This window comes from Protopterus annectens, chromosome 6.part0 (genome assembly GCF_019279795.1).
Source record: "Protopterus annectens isolate FY-2018-M chromosome 6.part0, PAN1.0, whole genome shotgun sequence".
Taxonomy (NCBI): domain Eukaryota; kingdom Metazoa; phylum Chordata; order Ceratodontiformes; family Protopteridae; genus Protopterus; species Protopterus annectens.
Genome location: NC_056737.1, coordinates 1,330,141,405 through 1,330,158,215, shown reverse-complemented (window position 1 = coordinate 1,330,158,215; position 16,811 = coordinate 1,330,141,405). Strand labels below are relative to the sequence as shown.

Sequence of the window (16,811 nt, the reverse complement as noted above, 5' to 3'; positions counted from 1 at the left end):
TCCTTTCTGGACGTGGAGTTATCACACTGAATAGACATGGTACAGGATCTGTGTTGCAGGTCACAGTAGCTCTGTGCAAAATTGTATCCTAACTCAGAGAAGCAATGTGAACAGAGCTAGCTCTCCTTCACTTTCTGTCTGTTAACAAGCCACATCCTGTAGCCCAGGTGTTGATTCCCCAGCCTCCATTTACCTTTTTGGGTGATAATGAGTAAGTCATTTAAATCAGACAGTGCACTCCTGGGTGGAGTCAGAGAAAGGGCCATGTGGATAAGTGCTCTACTTAAGTTAGCAAATACAAACAAAAGCACAAATAATTATCTTATCTTGCCTTGGATAAACAAAATGCCAAATTAAATTACTTAGTCAAAGAAAGTACATGACTTACAAGAGGGAATGTGAAAGTGGTAGAAATGAAATGAGCAAATAAATTTTACAGTGTTACAATGAAACTTTATTCTTGGCGGTGTACTGCACCATCAGCTGTAGCTGTTCAAACTGACTGCAGCAAACGATAACTGTATCAACCACAGTTATTGCAGTGTTTGTTTTTCAGCATCTAAGGAACGACACTAAAAAACAAATGATCCTCTTGGCAGATCGCCTGTGGCACTAAAGCTGCAAAATCCTTCTCTCCAACTTCCTCTCTCATTCAGTACATATTAAACCAAGCAAGCTGAAAGACGTGTGAGAAACATGACTGTGTCAAGGTTTGTTTTATTTTAACACAATCATATTCTAAAGCAGTTTACTATGTCAGTCAATGAATTGGTGCACAAAATTTAGCAGTATATGTTTCTGTCATGGCTTAATATCTATATAAAACACAATAAAATACCATTTAGTCAGACGGAGCTTCTCTACACAGCAATTAGCATTCTGTACAACAGCTTTAAACTCTACTAATTAAAAGCAGATGAATACTAGACTCTGGGAGAATGAAACACTTTTATCTTTGTAAAAACTACTACATTCCCAGTCTGTACCATTTCAGAAGTACAGTATACAACATAGTATAGTAAGCAATACTAATATTGACAAAGGTGCATTGTTACCACACACTGAACTTTATTCTAGGTCAGTTATGCAAACTATTCTTAAACAGCACTGTTTTGATTAATTATCGAACTCTGGGCTTCTATAAAGATAAAGGTGCCTGTTGCGATCTCAAATTTGTAAGCTCTATGTACACCCCTACAAAAACAAATAAGCAATTACATAAATAAAATAAAAAATATAGAGAGAGTTGACAGTCAGAGAGAGTGAATGAAAAAAAGCACCGGGCATGGCAAATACTTCAAAATAACTGTCCACAACAAAAAATGGATGCATAACTGCAAATTCACTCTTGGTCAAACACCAACAGCACTCATGGACAGAGGAACATGTGATCACTCCAACATATGCCTGTTCAGTCAACCTATAGAGATTCATACTGCAAAATATAAGGGCTAACAATTACCATGGAAATGCAGGGCTAGGATTCTTAAAACCCTTACAAATCAATAGCCTAGTAAGTTCTAATAATGTTTCTATCTCCCTACCTCCCTCTGAAATGTTTCATGCTCTGCGTGAAGAAAACCACTGTTCTTGTACCTGACTAAGCAACTGTGACCCAGAAAAGGGAAGCCCTACGCATCTCCTGTACAAAGTCATCTTACAGCAGAGGGAAGGTTAGCTTGTTTATTTCATCATATGAGCGTGGCTGTCTACCTGACATTAAGATAGAAATCTATATACATACTGGTGAAGTAAGACTAGTCATGTGATATGCATTTAATTTATTGTTTAACCAGGTAAGTCAGCTTGAGCAATGCAAATCCGTTTTAGACATGGATTGAGCCACAAGGGCTGTAAATGCTGTATATAAGTAAACAGTTTGGATATGTTCATCAACCAGCTTGTTTTCAAGAGACAGAAAGAATCTGGATAAAGCAAGCAAATAAATAAATAAATAAATAAATAAATAAATAAATAAATAAATAAATAAATAAATAATAAGCAACGATACAGTTACAGCATGAAAAAAAAATCAGAGAAGTAAATGGAGGACAGGACTGAACCCTGAAACCATTAAAACAACATGCAAACTCTACACAGAGCAGAATGGATTGAACCCAAAACTGTAAACTCAGAAGCAAAAAAAAAAAATCAATCAATAAATCCAGGGAAATGATACAAACTCTAAACCATACTTCCACAGAACAAAAGCACTAGGACCTACGACTAGAAGAATTGCTACAACAAGACAAAAACATATTTTCCACACTCTGTCTACTTTGTATCAGTAATCTTTTCTTTAACATTTGGATTACTGAATGGGTGTACTGCTGTCAGACACAAACCATTTCGGTGTTCTTAGATTCTCATATAAAAACATGTACACAGGTTTGTGCAAGGGACTTATGCACGATGCGGCTACCAGGCAAAATGGAGCACTATCAACAACCTCCTCAGTAAAGCATTATGTCATCTAAATGAACAATTAAACTGTTCACACCTTGCATCTATTTGTAAATATATACATGCAAACAAAACAAATTCTGTTGCATCACTCATAAGTAAGCAGTTTATGTAATACTACTTGCAGGTAACTGTGCACTCCTCCTTCAAACACATACTACGGTTGCCTTTGATGATAGACTTGCAACATCCTGTCATGGAACAATAGGACCTCAGATGAAAGCAGGCTAACATTGTACTCCTCCACACCCTCTCAAAGTATTGTTGATTTCAGATGTAGGTCAGCACAACAGACTGCTTCAAAAACTGAACGTTTTTATATCCTTAGGTCACAAAAAACTGAGTCAGCAACATTGAAGAAGACAGACAGTTGACATTCAGAGATAGTGAATGAAAAAAGCACCGGGCATGGCAGATACTTCAAAAGAACTGTCCACAACAAAAATAAAACCATGTATGACATATGAAGGATGAATTTGAGAATAATTTATATATAAATAAGCAATGAAATATTAAGGATGAATGTGTGAACGTTTCATAATCAATATTTTATTTATTCATATATAAATTTAAATGCAGGTAACTGCACAAACCTTCTGAGGCATGCTAAGTCCCTTTTTCAGAGTTCTGCCTTTTGACAAAATCTCGAGTGTTATCTCTTCAAAGCAAATTCCCTGAAGTAATGAGTCCCCAACTATGTTTTACATTGTTCCCCTGCAGTGTGAGACCACAGTTTTCAGTCTTTGTAGGTTGTGTTTCCTTTTGTCAATGTTGTTTGGCCATGGAGAAAACATGTCTACATAAGGGCATCTGTGAGGGGGAGCAAAGCCACCCACATGGGGAAAAAGTGTTTTGCTAGTATAGCTGTCAGGTTCTTGCAGTCTATAGTCTGTGCATCATTTTTTTGCAGTGGATCCTCTTTTTCAAGGGTGGCTCAGATCATCATAAAATGGAAAGTAAAACAGCCTGAGAATTTATTTATGGGAGAAACATACTTTGTAAAGAATTCAGATTTAACTTTTAGCTTTCCTTCTTGGAATTAATTTTGGGTGTTGCTTTATTTATTTATATTCTTTGACTGGGAAATTCTAATTAGCCATAACTACAGGATGAGAGGTTGGCATAATGGTTAAGGTGTTCACCTTACAGACACAAAGTGCATTTTTCTCTCATGGGATAATTGGCTAGGCTTAAAATGACCCACAAGAGCAGTTAGCCTCATACTAATCTATGAACTTATGAACTAATTTTCAGCAGGAGCCTAAGAGAAAATATTTACAGTTACAGCAACAGTGCAATACAATAAATGCAAGGATTGTATACCATTCATAAAATGTCATATGGGCAGTCAAAAGATAAAATCAAAAATGACAGTCAAATTACAACTGCAGTCCATGTACAGATTATCTTCAGGTCATGACAGACGCCCACACCTGCACAGGCATACTACAATTAACTAATGCTCATTACTTTTCAGACCTTTAAGATTACAAGGAGTCCATTGTGGGACATTCCCAATCACAACTATGTAATAAAGCAAAAAACAGATAAGAAAAATCACTGCACAGAGCTACAAGTAAAACATACCACTAATCCCCAAAAATTCTGGGCAGCTGCCAACCAAGTATTACAACCAGGCAAACTCACTGCCCCTCGCCCCAATGTCAGAGGAGATAGTATAGAGATAATTACCCAATTTAACAACTACTTCAATTCTTCCATCCTTAACCTAACTAGCAACAGCCAGACCTGCACTCCCCCACAACCAATCAACAACCCAAACTCATACCCCAATTCACTCTCAAACTAGTTCCTACCAACACAATATACAAGCACCTCACTAAACTAAAACACACCACCTTGGCAATCGACAAACTCCCTGCAGAGTACCTCAGAACTGTCGCTAATGCTATAGCGTATCCCATCTTGATACTTATTAACAGGTCTATCAATGAGCATACAATTCTAGCCCTTTGGAAAATCTCCTACATAATACCCTTGCACAAAGGTGGTCCCTCAACCGAACTTAACTACCACCCCAATCTTATCCCCCTATCAAAAATCCTTGAAAATTACATCCCTTCTCAGCTGATGAAACATTTACTTACAAATAGTCTCCGGACCAACACCCAACATGGCTCTTGCCCATCCCATAGCACCACCACAGCACTCGTTTCCTTCACCGACACTGTTTATCAATATAGGAACCATGGAAACCTAGTGTCTGCCACCTTCCTTGACCTGTCCAAAGCATTTGATACAGTATCCCACAGCAAACTTCTTACTATCCTAGCCAAACTCAACCTCAACAACCCCTCCTTGCTCTGGTTTCAAGATTACCTAACCAACTGCCAACAAGCAGTTAAGTGTCATAATCCCCCCCTTCTCCCAGTAACAGTAGGTGTACCACAAGGATCCATTCTGGGACCCCTACTATTTAATATGTTTACAAACAACCTCCACACTACCACCCAGCAAGCTACAATAGTCCAAAATGCAAATGATACTACATTGATCTACTCAGCCACCACACTCCAAACACTCCAGACTAAAACCCAAGAAGCCTTATCCAATATCAAAAACTGGTTAAAAAACTCCCAGCTAATACTTAACCCCTAAAAGACTCGACTTATGCTTTTACACCCTACCAGACTACTGACTCTTCTGCTCTTATCTCTAACAATTCTGCTAACAACACCCAAATCTCCCCAGTATCACAAGTTAAACTTCTTGCTGTAATACTTGACCAAAACCGAAAGTTTGACAAACATATAGCACAAACCATGTCCAAAGTCCATAAAAAAACTTGGTACCCTATACCGCTGCAAATATTATCTAACCAAAGACACCAAATTTACTATGTCCAGAACTCACCTTCTCTCTAGATTGCTCTATGCATCCTCTGTATTAACAAACCTTAACAAGACAGACCTACACAAATTGTCCATGTGCTATACTAAAATAGTTACGATTGATAACCAACTCTAATTTCCACTCCCACCACTGTCACTCACTAAAACAATTAGGTTGGCTAGAACTCCCCAACTTACTAAACTATAACCGACTCACCATGGCTTATTACTTGCTGTATAACCCAAACAAGATTCCTGATCTCTCAGGCTTACTCAACTTTCACAATTCTGCTCACCAACTAATATTCACAAACAAAGCCCTTCTTGAAGTAGCTAAGTGTAGACAGTGCTAGAGAATCCCTCTACTCCCACACAGTTGCTAAAATCTAGAATACTCTTCCATCAGATATCAGATTGCAAAACAGCAGTCCCACCTTTAAAATCCAGTTAAAAGACCACCACAATCTCATCTGGCAATGTACCTGTTCTGACCATGGCTAGCCCTTCTACCACCATTCAGGCAAGTCTTCCTCTGGCACTACTCAAAAGTCAAACACATAGAAAAACCCTATCATAGCAAACTATATTTTTAAATGAATGTTTTTAACTATATTTAGTATCACTGTGCCTTCTTACTCATATACATTATATTTTCTGCTTTACTACTATACACTCTATGTATTGTACACTTCTGTAACTTCTCATCATATTATGCCATGATATACTATTGTTTGCTCTATTAATTTGTATTCATCTCTGACTTTTGTATTTTTATCATGTATGTGGAGCTGTTGTATTTTTGTATTTTGTATTTTTATGACTGTCAAGTATGTGGAGCTTTTCTCCCCGGGTCTCTGTTGAAGACAGGCACCCGATTGCCCAGTCAGATCAACCTGGTAATCAAATAAAAAAAAAAAATAATAATAATAATAAATAAATTATTAGTGAAAATCTTTGTATTCCTTCGAGCTTAATACTAGCCCTTCTGTACACACAAAAAAGTCTGACTGTATGAGAGATTAAATCTGCCCTAGACCAGCATGTCAACTGTTATCATGAGGAACATCATAGCAGTGAAAACAGAATGTTGCAACTTATGCTGCAAGCCACAAAGCATGCAAAACACAACTGTGTGTGTGGGGGGCTTTTACAATTTCTGAATTCCCATTGTTGATTGTAACTAATCTTTTCCTTTGAAAGTTGTAAACATCAACAGATATGTATTTTTTTTATCAGATATGCATTTTCTTATCTGACTGACTAGTGAAAAGTCAAACAGTACAGATAAAAGTGGTGTAGATATCAATATGGAGAAGGGTAGACAACAACTGTAAAATAAGCATATTCACCACAGCGCAGTGGAAATGTGTTGGATATCTAAGAAAACCAACAACTTTAACACACTGTAGTTGTATTCTAAGATTAGGAATAAATAGGTTCAGTGTGAACCGTGTTAACAAAAGTGAGCAAGGTGCAGTGATGTGAAACATTGTCTTTCAACCGCTGTTAGTAAGTTGTCATTCAGGCTAAGGGCTTTAAACAAAGTGTCTATGACTGAAGTGTTACAGAAAAATGACAGGTCACATTAAAATAAAACTAAAGTTGTCAATTCAGGAGTCTACACAACCTTATACACAAAAGATGTAATCAGCTGAGCGCAGCAGAGAGCACTAGTCATGTGACTGAAATACTTCACAACAAGGCAGCACTACTGAAAGCACTGTATTGCCTTTCTGTAATATTAACATACCTATCTACCTCTTGGCACAAGAAATCTGGACAAAGCCCAAAATAATGGGGAAACAAAGGCCTAAAAATAGGGACAAATTTTAAACATTGCTCCTAATAATTTAGAACGTTGCTAGAACAACAGGTGTTGTGTTAGCATGCATTTTCTGAAGGATGTGAAGTTTGAAACTCTAATTCTCTCATTATTTAGTAATTTCAACCCATTTGGCAGAAAACCACAAAAGAACAGGCCAAAAATATGAGGCAAAAATCTGGGCGTTTGGGGAAAATCCGGACAGTTGAGAGTTAGGAGTGCCAGTCTCACAGTATCTGTTGCGGACTTACTGTTTTTCTTTGCAAAATCAACAAAATTCTGCAAAAAATCCATCAACTGTTTCATGCAGTTAGCATTTACAGGAACTCTACTATGACAAAGCTACTTAATATCATCATTACACACATATACACACACAGAAGTTCAAAAAGGATGCTGGATACAGTTATATTTCAATACAGGGTGTTAACAAGCATGCTGTGTGTACTCTGAACATCTGCCAAGAGGATTATATTTATCAAATTCTGAAGATTGAATAGTTAATCCTCACCTGTACAAAACCTGAAAGAGACCACCAGAACAACTTTTATGGTTGTGAATGGAGGCCAAAGTCAAAATACCATATATTTACTGAAGAAAACATTTGGATCAATAACACATTTTAATATGTCACAAATAACTGCAAAATGAAATCATGTACATAAAAGTGAAATATTTCTGGCTGCAGTTCTGATAAGTATATTTCAAGAGTGCCCACATCTTTTGCTGAAACTTTGGAACATTAAGACCACATTCTGAAATTCCATTTTAAATTCCATAATTCCCAGCTCCAGTTTGATATGTAACATATTAGAGAACATAAAACAAATAGATAAAGTAGGCAGGGTAACTCAAATACCACTCCAGGATCCAAACGCTACAACACCAATTTATATGCCTGGATTTTATATCCCTAATACTGTTCTCTAATATATAGTGAATAAAGACCAAACACACAACCACTGAAATCAAAATGGAAACAAATCAATACTGGTTATAAGTAAACAATACACCTTCCAAATCAGTGTTGAAATTGTGAGTTGGGGGAGGAGGCTATCTGATTACTCAAACAGGATGAAATACTATTTCCTATTCCATGCTGCTACATTCACATATTCCTGTCAGCTAGGCAGTACGTAGATAAAACACCACACCACACGTCACCATCTCATAAATTGCAAGTCTCTATTAAATGAATAATCAACTTCGACAAATTTACCAAACTACAATCGGTGCATGTAACACAGAAAAAAGTTAAAAGTCTGACTGAAGCTGCAAAAACAAGCACTCAAAGAAATAAAACAAAATGTAACAATGTAGCTTACTTTGCTCAATCACAGTAACATTGTAAAAAATCACGAAGGCTTCCTAGCTTTCAGGCTTACAACCCATCCCCCTAATTGGAGAAACAGAGGAAGAACACGTGTCTCCGTCATCGGGTTTGGGGAAAGGGGGGCGGGGGATATAGTGTTAACCACAACTACCAGGAAGGGCAAGTGGTAGATCAGAGAAGGATAAAACATTTGCGGTCAATCTTGTCTAATCAGAGACAACAGCAGTGCAGGCGAAGGAGAGTACATGTGAGCTGCAGGATATACCACACCCTCTCTGCATCTGCCAAGGATTTCCATCATGGGCTTGATTCACACTGGAGACAGGCATTGTTCAGAAAGCAACAAGGACAGGCTGGGTGTGCGCGCAAAGGAAAGCTTTAAAAAGTCCACTTTAACTCTCTGGGACAAGACACAAAAATACTGTTATCTCCCACTGCAAGAAAAGTGACCAAAGTGTGCATGCTTTCATATTCATTGCCTTTCCCGAGATTCGCCTGCAGACAACTTGCAAGGCTCTATTGTCTACGAATAAAGCTTAGCAACTTAGTGCAAGTGAATGCACGATCGTGAAACTGTGTTCTTAGTGCATCACCAGTACTTCTACAACAGATGCACATCACGGGGCGCAGTGTAAACAAGCAAAACACTGCTACTAGGACTAGAAACGCACACTTTTGTCTACTGCTTCAAAAATTAAATAGCTGACTCAAGCTCTCTCACCATGCAAAGGAAGCTACTGTCTACATAAGTTAATATTTTAAAACTATTATCTATATTGATCACCTTTTGTTTCTTATCCAGTTCGCAAGCACACACAACAAGCCAAATTGACACAAAAGTCTCCAGGTATTGTTACAAGTTAACCCAGCTTACCAGTACAACTGCAAACCGTTCCTCCAGTTCACCAGGTTCTGGCATGGGTAGTTTCAGAGGCATATTGTGACCCCTGAAATCAGTTTGTTGAGAATCCATACTCCCTGCATTTCCCATGGCGAAGGTCTTCTGAACGGATGTTTTCCACCCTTCGATCGGAATACAGATCCCACAAAACCACAATAAGTGAGCCGTTATCTCCACAGTTCTACCACGTCCTCCTCCACTTCCAGTCTTATCAGTTTCCAGTAAATTAGCCAAAGCGAAAAAAGCAAACAAAAACGGATCAAAAACGATCTAGATCTCCCTCTGCCATGTTACAAGGAACTAGACTTGTGTCTTCATTCTTCGCTCCCAAAACATAAAACAAATAAAAAATCCCAGTGGTCGCCTTCACGTTGGATTCTATCCGAGGCTTGCACAATTTTGGAACCACTCCCTGATTGTTGTAATTGTGATGATGAGGTGCATGGTTTTGGGTTTAGTGGTCCTGTGTAATCCTTTAACAACTGTCACTTGGTGCTCCCCAGTTCCCACACACAAAAACACAGCTCAACATCACACTAGCATCCAGTACAATGAGCCTGCTTCCAGGCAGCCTCCCACTGAGTAGCGTAGTAAGAGTGGGCGGTGCTGCTCGGGATGATTGATGGTCACGCCGGGATTCTGGGATTTGCAGTTTTCCAGTCATTATTAGTGCTACTTATTGACGCTGGTTTATTCTCTTTCCATTCAAAAATAAAATTCGATCTATATGCATAGCTGTCACCTGCACAGATTTTCGCAGAATCTCCAGATTTTTTACGAATATTCTCGGTCCTTTTCTCATAAAATTGTAGTCACGGACAAATCATTGAAGACTGAAGTCAGAAAATAATGACAGACATTTGATTTTCAGACTTCATATCCTTTGAAAATTCATAGGTTCATAGGTGTGTACTAGGCTAATGGTACTGGACCATTTACAAGCCTAGCCCATAGGATTTCCTGGCATCGTGCCCCCTGACCGTAGTTCCCAGTGCCTCTGTCAAGTAGAGCCACTGGAGTGATCCCTGGGGTGAAGTTATGCTAAGGTAAAACTTGTTATTCTATTAACTATTAACTTTGTAAGAGGAATATTTAAAAATAATCCCTATTTTTGGGCCTTTGTCTCCAATTATTTATGACTTTGTCCAGATTTCTTGCTCTAAAAGGTTGAGAGGTATGCCTATATTATTTTAGAAACATTATGCTTCGTTTGCACATAATGGCTACAGGCTTCAACTTTTTGCGAGTCGAACTTCCAGTCGGACGAATTATATTTATTTTAGGGAGCTAAAATGTATTCTTAACTCGTACTTCAAATATTTAGGAGCCACATTTTTAACATCTGCTAAGAAAATGACAGCATTAAACTTGTGAGGTGGGAACGACTGATTAGTCTGTCTCATGCCGAGACAGAAAAATACTCACGCACACGCCGACAATGTCACATTTACTACATAATCTGGAAAGTTTACCATATGTATGTGTATGTTTACTAAATTTTTTACATTATTTATTCTTGGCATTAATTTGAAGCATTAGGTTTCCCTGTCTGGTGTTTAACTCCCAAGGAAGTACATTCCAGGTGTAGACTGTTAAAACAGTAACAGGTCAGTCATTGCCCAATAGACCAAGGAGAGGCCACCTCTAAATAACCTGTAAGAAACATAATATAATGTCAACTGCTGAAGTCTTTTTTTCTTTTCTTCTTCTTCTTCTTCTTCTTCTTCTTCTTATTATTATTATTATATGCTTTTCCCATGACATCTGATCATTGGCTCCTCTAGGTACCCCTTCCTTAATCTCTGGCTACCAAATGTGATTTTTTTTTCATCTAACCTGACATGAAGGAGGAGATAAGGACATTCCAATGTAAAGTCATCCTGCTACCATAGAGATTTTTTTAAAACTTTTTATTAATTTTAAAATAAAAATGTATAATCCAATAAAAGCTAGGTAGAGCACAAACATAATTATTTACAAGTGTCCATAACAAAAATCAATAAAAAGAATTAAATCATTAAACCTTACCAAGTAAATCACTTAAATTTAACCAGAATCTATACTGATGAGTAATATTTGATATTCAATATAGTTTAGAGAATAATAACTGGTTGACTATATAATTTTGTAAAAAAAAATATCGGTGATAAAATTAAAATCACCATAGAGATAGGTCAGCTTCCTATTGCCATTAATTTCTAACAGACTCCTCAAGGGCCATGACTGCTAGTTATAGACAAGGCTCTATCCTTCAGCTTTACTGAATAGTTTAAGTTTTCCAACCCTATCATTTTTCTTTTTTAAGTAATGGTTTCTTTCCAAATCTTTCCAAATAATTCAGGTGGCTTGTCCAAAGACTACAAACATTATCACTACATTCAATAATGGGTCATATCAGTAAATCTAGTACAGTGATGTGCCCAAAATGACTAGACCTGCCCTTAAAAATAAACAAAAAAAAACTAAACAGTGCTAGTGGGGGGGGGGGGGCTCCACCTCACCCCCCCCCCGCTATTTAAATATACCAACTCCAAGATCGCACTAAATTGCGGTAAAGGGAAATCTTCCCATTGCGTGCTCTATGGAGATCCCCATTCAGACCATTCAACCTTTTAAAAGTTCGATCATATGGTCTCGACCATATGAAAGTCGAGCTTTTAAAAGTTCAACCATCTGAAGGGGACCCTTAGAATTAGGTAGGCATCAAAGTACATGTTTCCGAGTTTGCTAGATACATATTTGTCAGAGCTTATGTGGTTTGCTATCACAGACTCTTAGTCTTAATGCTGGAATTGTTTTATGACTTGACCATTTATTTAGTAATCAAAATGATTGCATTTTTTTTTAGACTGCCCATTTTACTGACATTAAAGGTGAAGTTATTATGACTGCACAAGTATATAATTTTGAAGACCATGTTGGAGAAGTCCTGTATCTCTTACTAAAGTAATTATATTACCTGGTTTGCAATTATTAGCATATTCTGTCATACACATTTCCCATTTTATATCTTAAAAAATATTCAGAAAAGAAGCTTCCGTACAGAGCCATGTGTGGGACCACTGATAACACTCAGAGGGGAGCAGATAAATAACTCCATCCAGACATATTGGGTCCTGTTGCTTAACCAGTATTTTTCCCATTGAATTATGTATCAATTGATATTTCATGCTTTTATTTTGCCAATTATTCCCTTATGCAGTATATCATTGCATGCAACCTCAAGCAAAGTTAAGGTAAGAAGTATGCATCATCAGTTGTTTATCTTGTTTTGGTGTTACTCCTTTTAAAATGCCAGAAGATTCAAAAGGCAATCTCTTCTTAACAAACTTGTACTGTTCCATGTGTAATACAGTAGGTCCCTGCGTCATTAAGTTACTGGTATTTTTAATTTCTCCAAGTCTTTTTGGGTTTCTGATACCATGACAGGAATAGACCCCATTCCTAAGTCAAAGTACAATTAAAGTTCATGAAATTAGTATTGTTTCACTCTTTGATGTCAGCCAAAAGTGCTCTTCGCAGCACCCGCAATGTGCCCAGTAATGACTCCTTCAGCAATTCGTACGGTGTTACATGAATTGGTAACATTTCTAAATGCGATTGTAAATTATTTTTTATAGGACCAGTTGCTCCTACTTCTATTGGAACTGTCTGGGTATCTTTCTTCCACATGGCTCTCATTTCTGCCTGCAGATCAAGGTATTTTATGACTTTGTGTCTCTCTGTACGCAATACACTGTAGTCACTAGGTGTGATGATTTCAATGATCAATGCTACTTTTGTCTTCTTTTCTTGGACCACTATATCCAGTTTTCCAGCATCTGTCTTTTGAACTGTTGGTATTGGGTGATCCCATGTGATATAAACTTCATAATTTTCTATGATTCTTTGTGGCTCATATTTCCAGTGTTTTCAGCCACTTCAATACCATAATGTTTGCACAATCTCCAGTGTAACAGTCTCATCACGTTATTATGCCTTTCAGTATATAGCACCTCTGCCATTAATGCATCACAACCAGCAACAAGGTGTGTGACTGTTTTCCAATTTGGTTTTACAAAACCTACATATGTCTGTTTCTCCCACATGTTCAATGGACTTTGTAAACCAGCGTGTACATAGCCCACTATCTTGGGCTGCTAAATTTAACCTTTCATTTTTTGATGTGAATTCACCTCTCCTTAACCATTCCTGCATTCATTCTTGATCAACATGAGGATCTTCCAGAAGTTTTCTATACTTGCAACTATATTTATATTTTTTCCACATTTCTTTCCCTCTCATCTGGTCCTTCACCTTATATTCTTTCTTTTGTTTTAGCACATTTAGTTGCTGCCTGGCTTTTATCTACTTCTGGTTTGATTTCCATTCCTGCTTGACGTTGATATGCTTCTGCTAAATTAAGCAGAGAAGTCATCTTAGACTTATTCTCCTCATGTTTCAAAATGTTCACTGCATTTGGATCTTGTGAGGTCACTAGATCTGTGTGGAGTCCCATGATTGCATATCTAATATGTAATCAATTTCAAGTTACATTATGACTCTCTCCATGATTTTGCATGGAGTGTTGGCCAGGCTGATAGGATGATGGACTGAAAATTGTTTGGCTCTAATGTGATCCCCCCTCTCTACTTTATTGAATGTTTAGAATATACTGTTAAATTTGAGATTAGCCAGAAAATAATAGTGTCATACCTAGATACTGTAGATTAAGTTAGAAAAATTATCTTTTTATTTTATTTTTTACAAGCAGAACATAAGTGATCATTTGACTTCTTCAGCCTAACATATTGCACAATCATTACAGTTGACCTTGACTAAAAAAAAAAAAAAGCTTAAACATTTTTACTGAGGTTGGGGAGCCACAGATGGAGGTCCATGATGAAATGCAACTTTTGTTTCTTAAATAATTTAAATGTCTAAAGAGGTTTTTGTGATAAATATGGGATACCTTCACATTTAGGTCAGAATTGTGAAAGAAATGTACTAAATGTCTCAATATTTCACATTATTTATTTATTTCATTGTAATATACAGGGATTAAGATAAAATTAGTGTTGCAACTATAGAAGGAAAAAAACAGGAGAAGAAGGGGATGAAGAAGTTGCCAAAGAGAAATAAAAGTGAAGCAGAACTACCAGTCACCAAGACAATGTGTTCTGATGTATAAGGAAATGGTGAAAGAATCCAGGCCACCAGAAAGGCAAAATCTCTTTTATAAAAACACACAATTACAGATGATAAGCGCTTTCGTCTTGAGGCAAGACTTCTTCAGATAAAAAACACAAGTGCTACACATTGCTTTATAAAGCCCTCCCAATTAATAACAACTAACATTTAAAAGGTCCACTCACTGTAACTTAAAAGTAAAAATGATGAGTATAAACAACAAAATGTATCACTCAGTTCTTGTAACTCTCGATGCACATACAAAAATTGTAATGTGTATATGAAAAATACATAAAGTATAAAACTTAAAATTTAAAAACATATATGTACCTATACTATACATAAAAAGGGATGTGTAAACATCAAATTCTAACTGCCCTAGCAACCAACACTGGCTTAATGGTAACATATTCATTAAGACCAGGGGGAAACTGAGACTTCAACCTAAGCTGCCACTTCAACTCTCTATTTAACAAAACATTTTTCATGTCTCCCCCCCTGGAGTTATATTTTATTACATCAATAATACCAAATTTAAAGCCAACAAATGAAGGGCATAAAACTGAATGTTTAAACAAGGCACTAGTTGCTTTACCAATCTGTATATCATATAGGTGCTCATACATTCTATCTTTGAATGCTCTTTCTGTTTTTCCTATATAGAATGCAGGGCACCCCTCACATATAGCCAAATATACTAACATCTTAGTATTGCAATTACCTTTGCAAAATCTAACAATACTATTTAAACCATTGTTCAAACGAATACAATCATCCCATATAATATAGGAACATTGGCTACAGCTACCACAGGAACTAGTAGCCTTTTTAACTATTCTAACATTACTGTCTACCTGTTCAAAAATTCTTTTAAAATTTTTTCCAGTTTTGAAAGTAAAAGTTGGTTTTGAACCAACAGCTTCAAATAAATCTTTGTTGGTTTTGAGCACATTCCAGTTAGCTCTTACTATTTCAGTAAAAGTATTAGAAAATACATTAAATTCCGTAACACAAGCCCCCTAAAATGTTTACCTTCATTCTGTTTAACAACAGTAATGAAAGGAACACCTAATAAGGCCTTATATTTCGTACCCCATCCCCTATAAATTTCATCCAATACTTCATACACCATATCCACAGGATACCCTCTTTCTACAAATTTCTTTCCAATAAAAATGAATTCACCAACTAAGTCATTTAAATCAGAAGTCATCATGCTTACCGCTTGTCCTTTAATAAGACTCCTTTTCTGGAAATATGGATGATGGCTAGTGTAATGCAGGTAACTGTTATACCAAGTACTTTTGCGGTAAACCTTGGATTTAAATCCATTAGAAGTTTTAAAAATAGTGATGTTGAGATAATTAATACTAATGTCATTCCATGTATGCGTGAAAGTAAGAAATGTAGACAATTCCAGGAGAGAATAATTTGAAAAAAACAAGAAATGGAATTATTACAAAATTTATGTAACAACAACAAGATCAGAATTATGAAACTGGACAGTTATAATGGATAAAAATTCATACATCGATAAAATGTTTGGGACCCTTCACACAGATACATATTGTCAGGTAAGTGTGAACGAGAAAAACATACTTTATAGGAAAGTGGATATAATGTTGGAAGAACTTCTCTTAAATAGACAAATTACATTTGATGAATGGTCCTATATGGTAGTTAAATATCCAAAAATTCCCACTACTTTTGGTATACGAAAAGTACATAAGGATCTCAACAACCCTCCCCTTAGACCCATTGTTGACGCAAAGGCTTCAAAACATACTATATTGCTAATTTCATAGATGCACAACTAAAAAACATTTTACAAGACTGTAATTGGATAGTGAAGTATTCGTGGGACTTGCTTAAGAAAATTAATAAAAATATGTATAACCATAATTTAATTTTTGTGACAATTGATGTCAGAGATTTATTCCCTGTCATCCCCCATGACACTGGGACTGAATGGTTTTATTCATATTTATGTCAATATACAAAAATGGGGCACGATAGGATCCTTACATTAAGGAGCCTCATGAAACTAATTTTGGACACCAATATCATTGTTTTTCAAGAACAATTGTTCAAACAATGTAAAGGTGTAGCCATGGGGGCTACCTGTGCACCCATTTTTGCTAATTTAGTCTTAGCATTCTGGGAGAAGGAATATGTATTCACTAGCATATATGCAAAATCATGGCAATATTACGGGAGTTATTTGGATGACATTGTTATTTTATGGAATGACAGTGAAGATATGTTAAACAA

The 16,811-nt window shown here is 36.6% G+C and overlaps 1 protein-coding gene across 1 annotated transcript in view; it reads right to left on the bottom strand.

Annotated features, from left to right (window-relative positions):
• Positions 1-9,922, bottom strand: part of FMNL2 (formin like 2) — a 1,741,163-nt gene extending 1,731,241 nt beyond the window's left edge. The window contains exon 1 of the mRNA XM_044074902.1: positions 9,345-9,922. Within this exon, the coding sequence (XP_043930837.1) occupies positions 9,345-9,461 (117 nt within the window). The 5' untranslated portion in view covers positions 9,462-9,922. The remainder of the gene's footprint in view (positions 1-9,344) is intronic.
• Between the last annotated feature and the right edge of the window lie 6,889 nt (positions 9,923-16,811).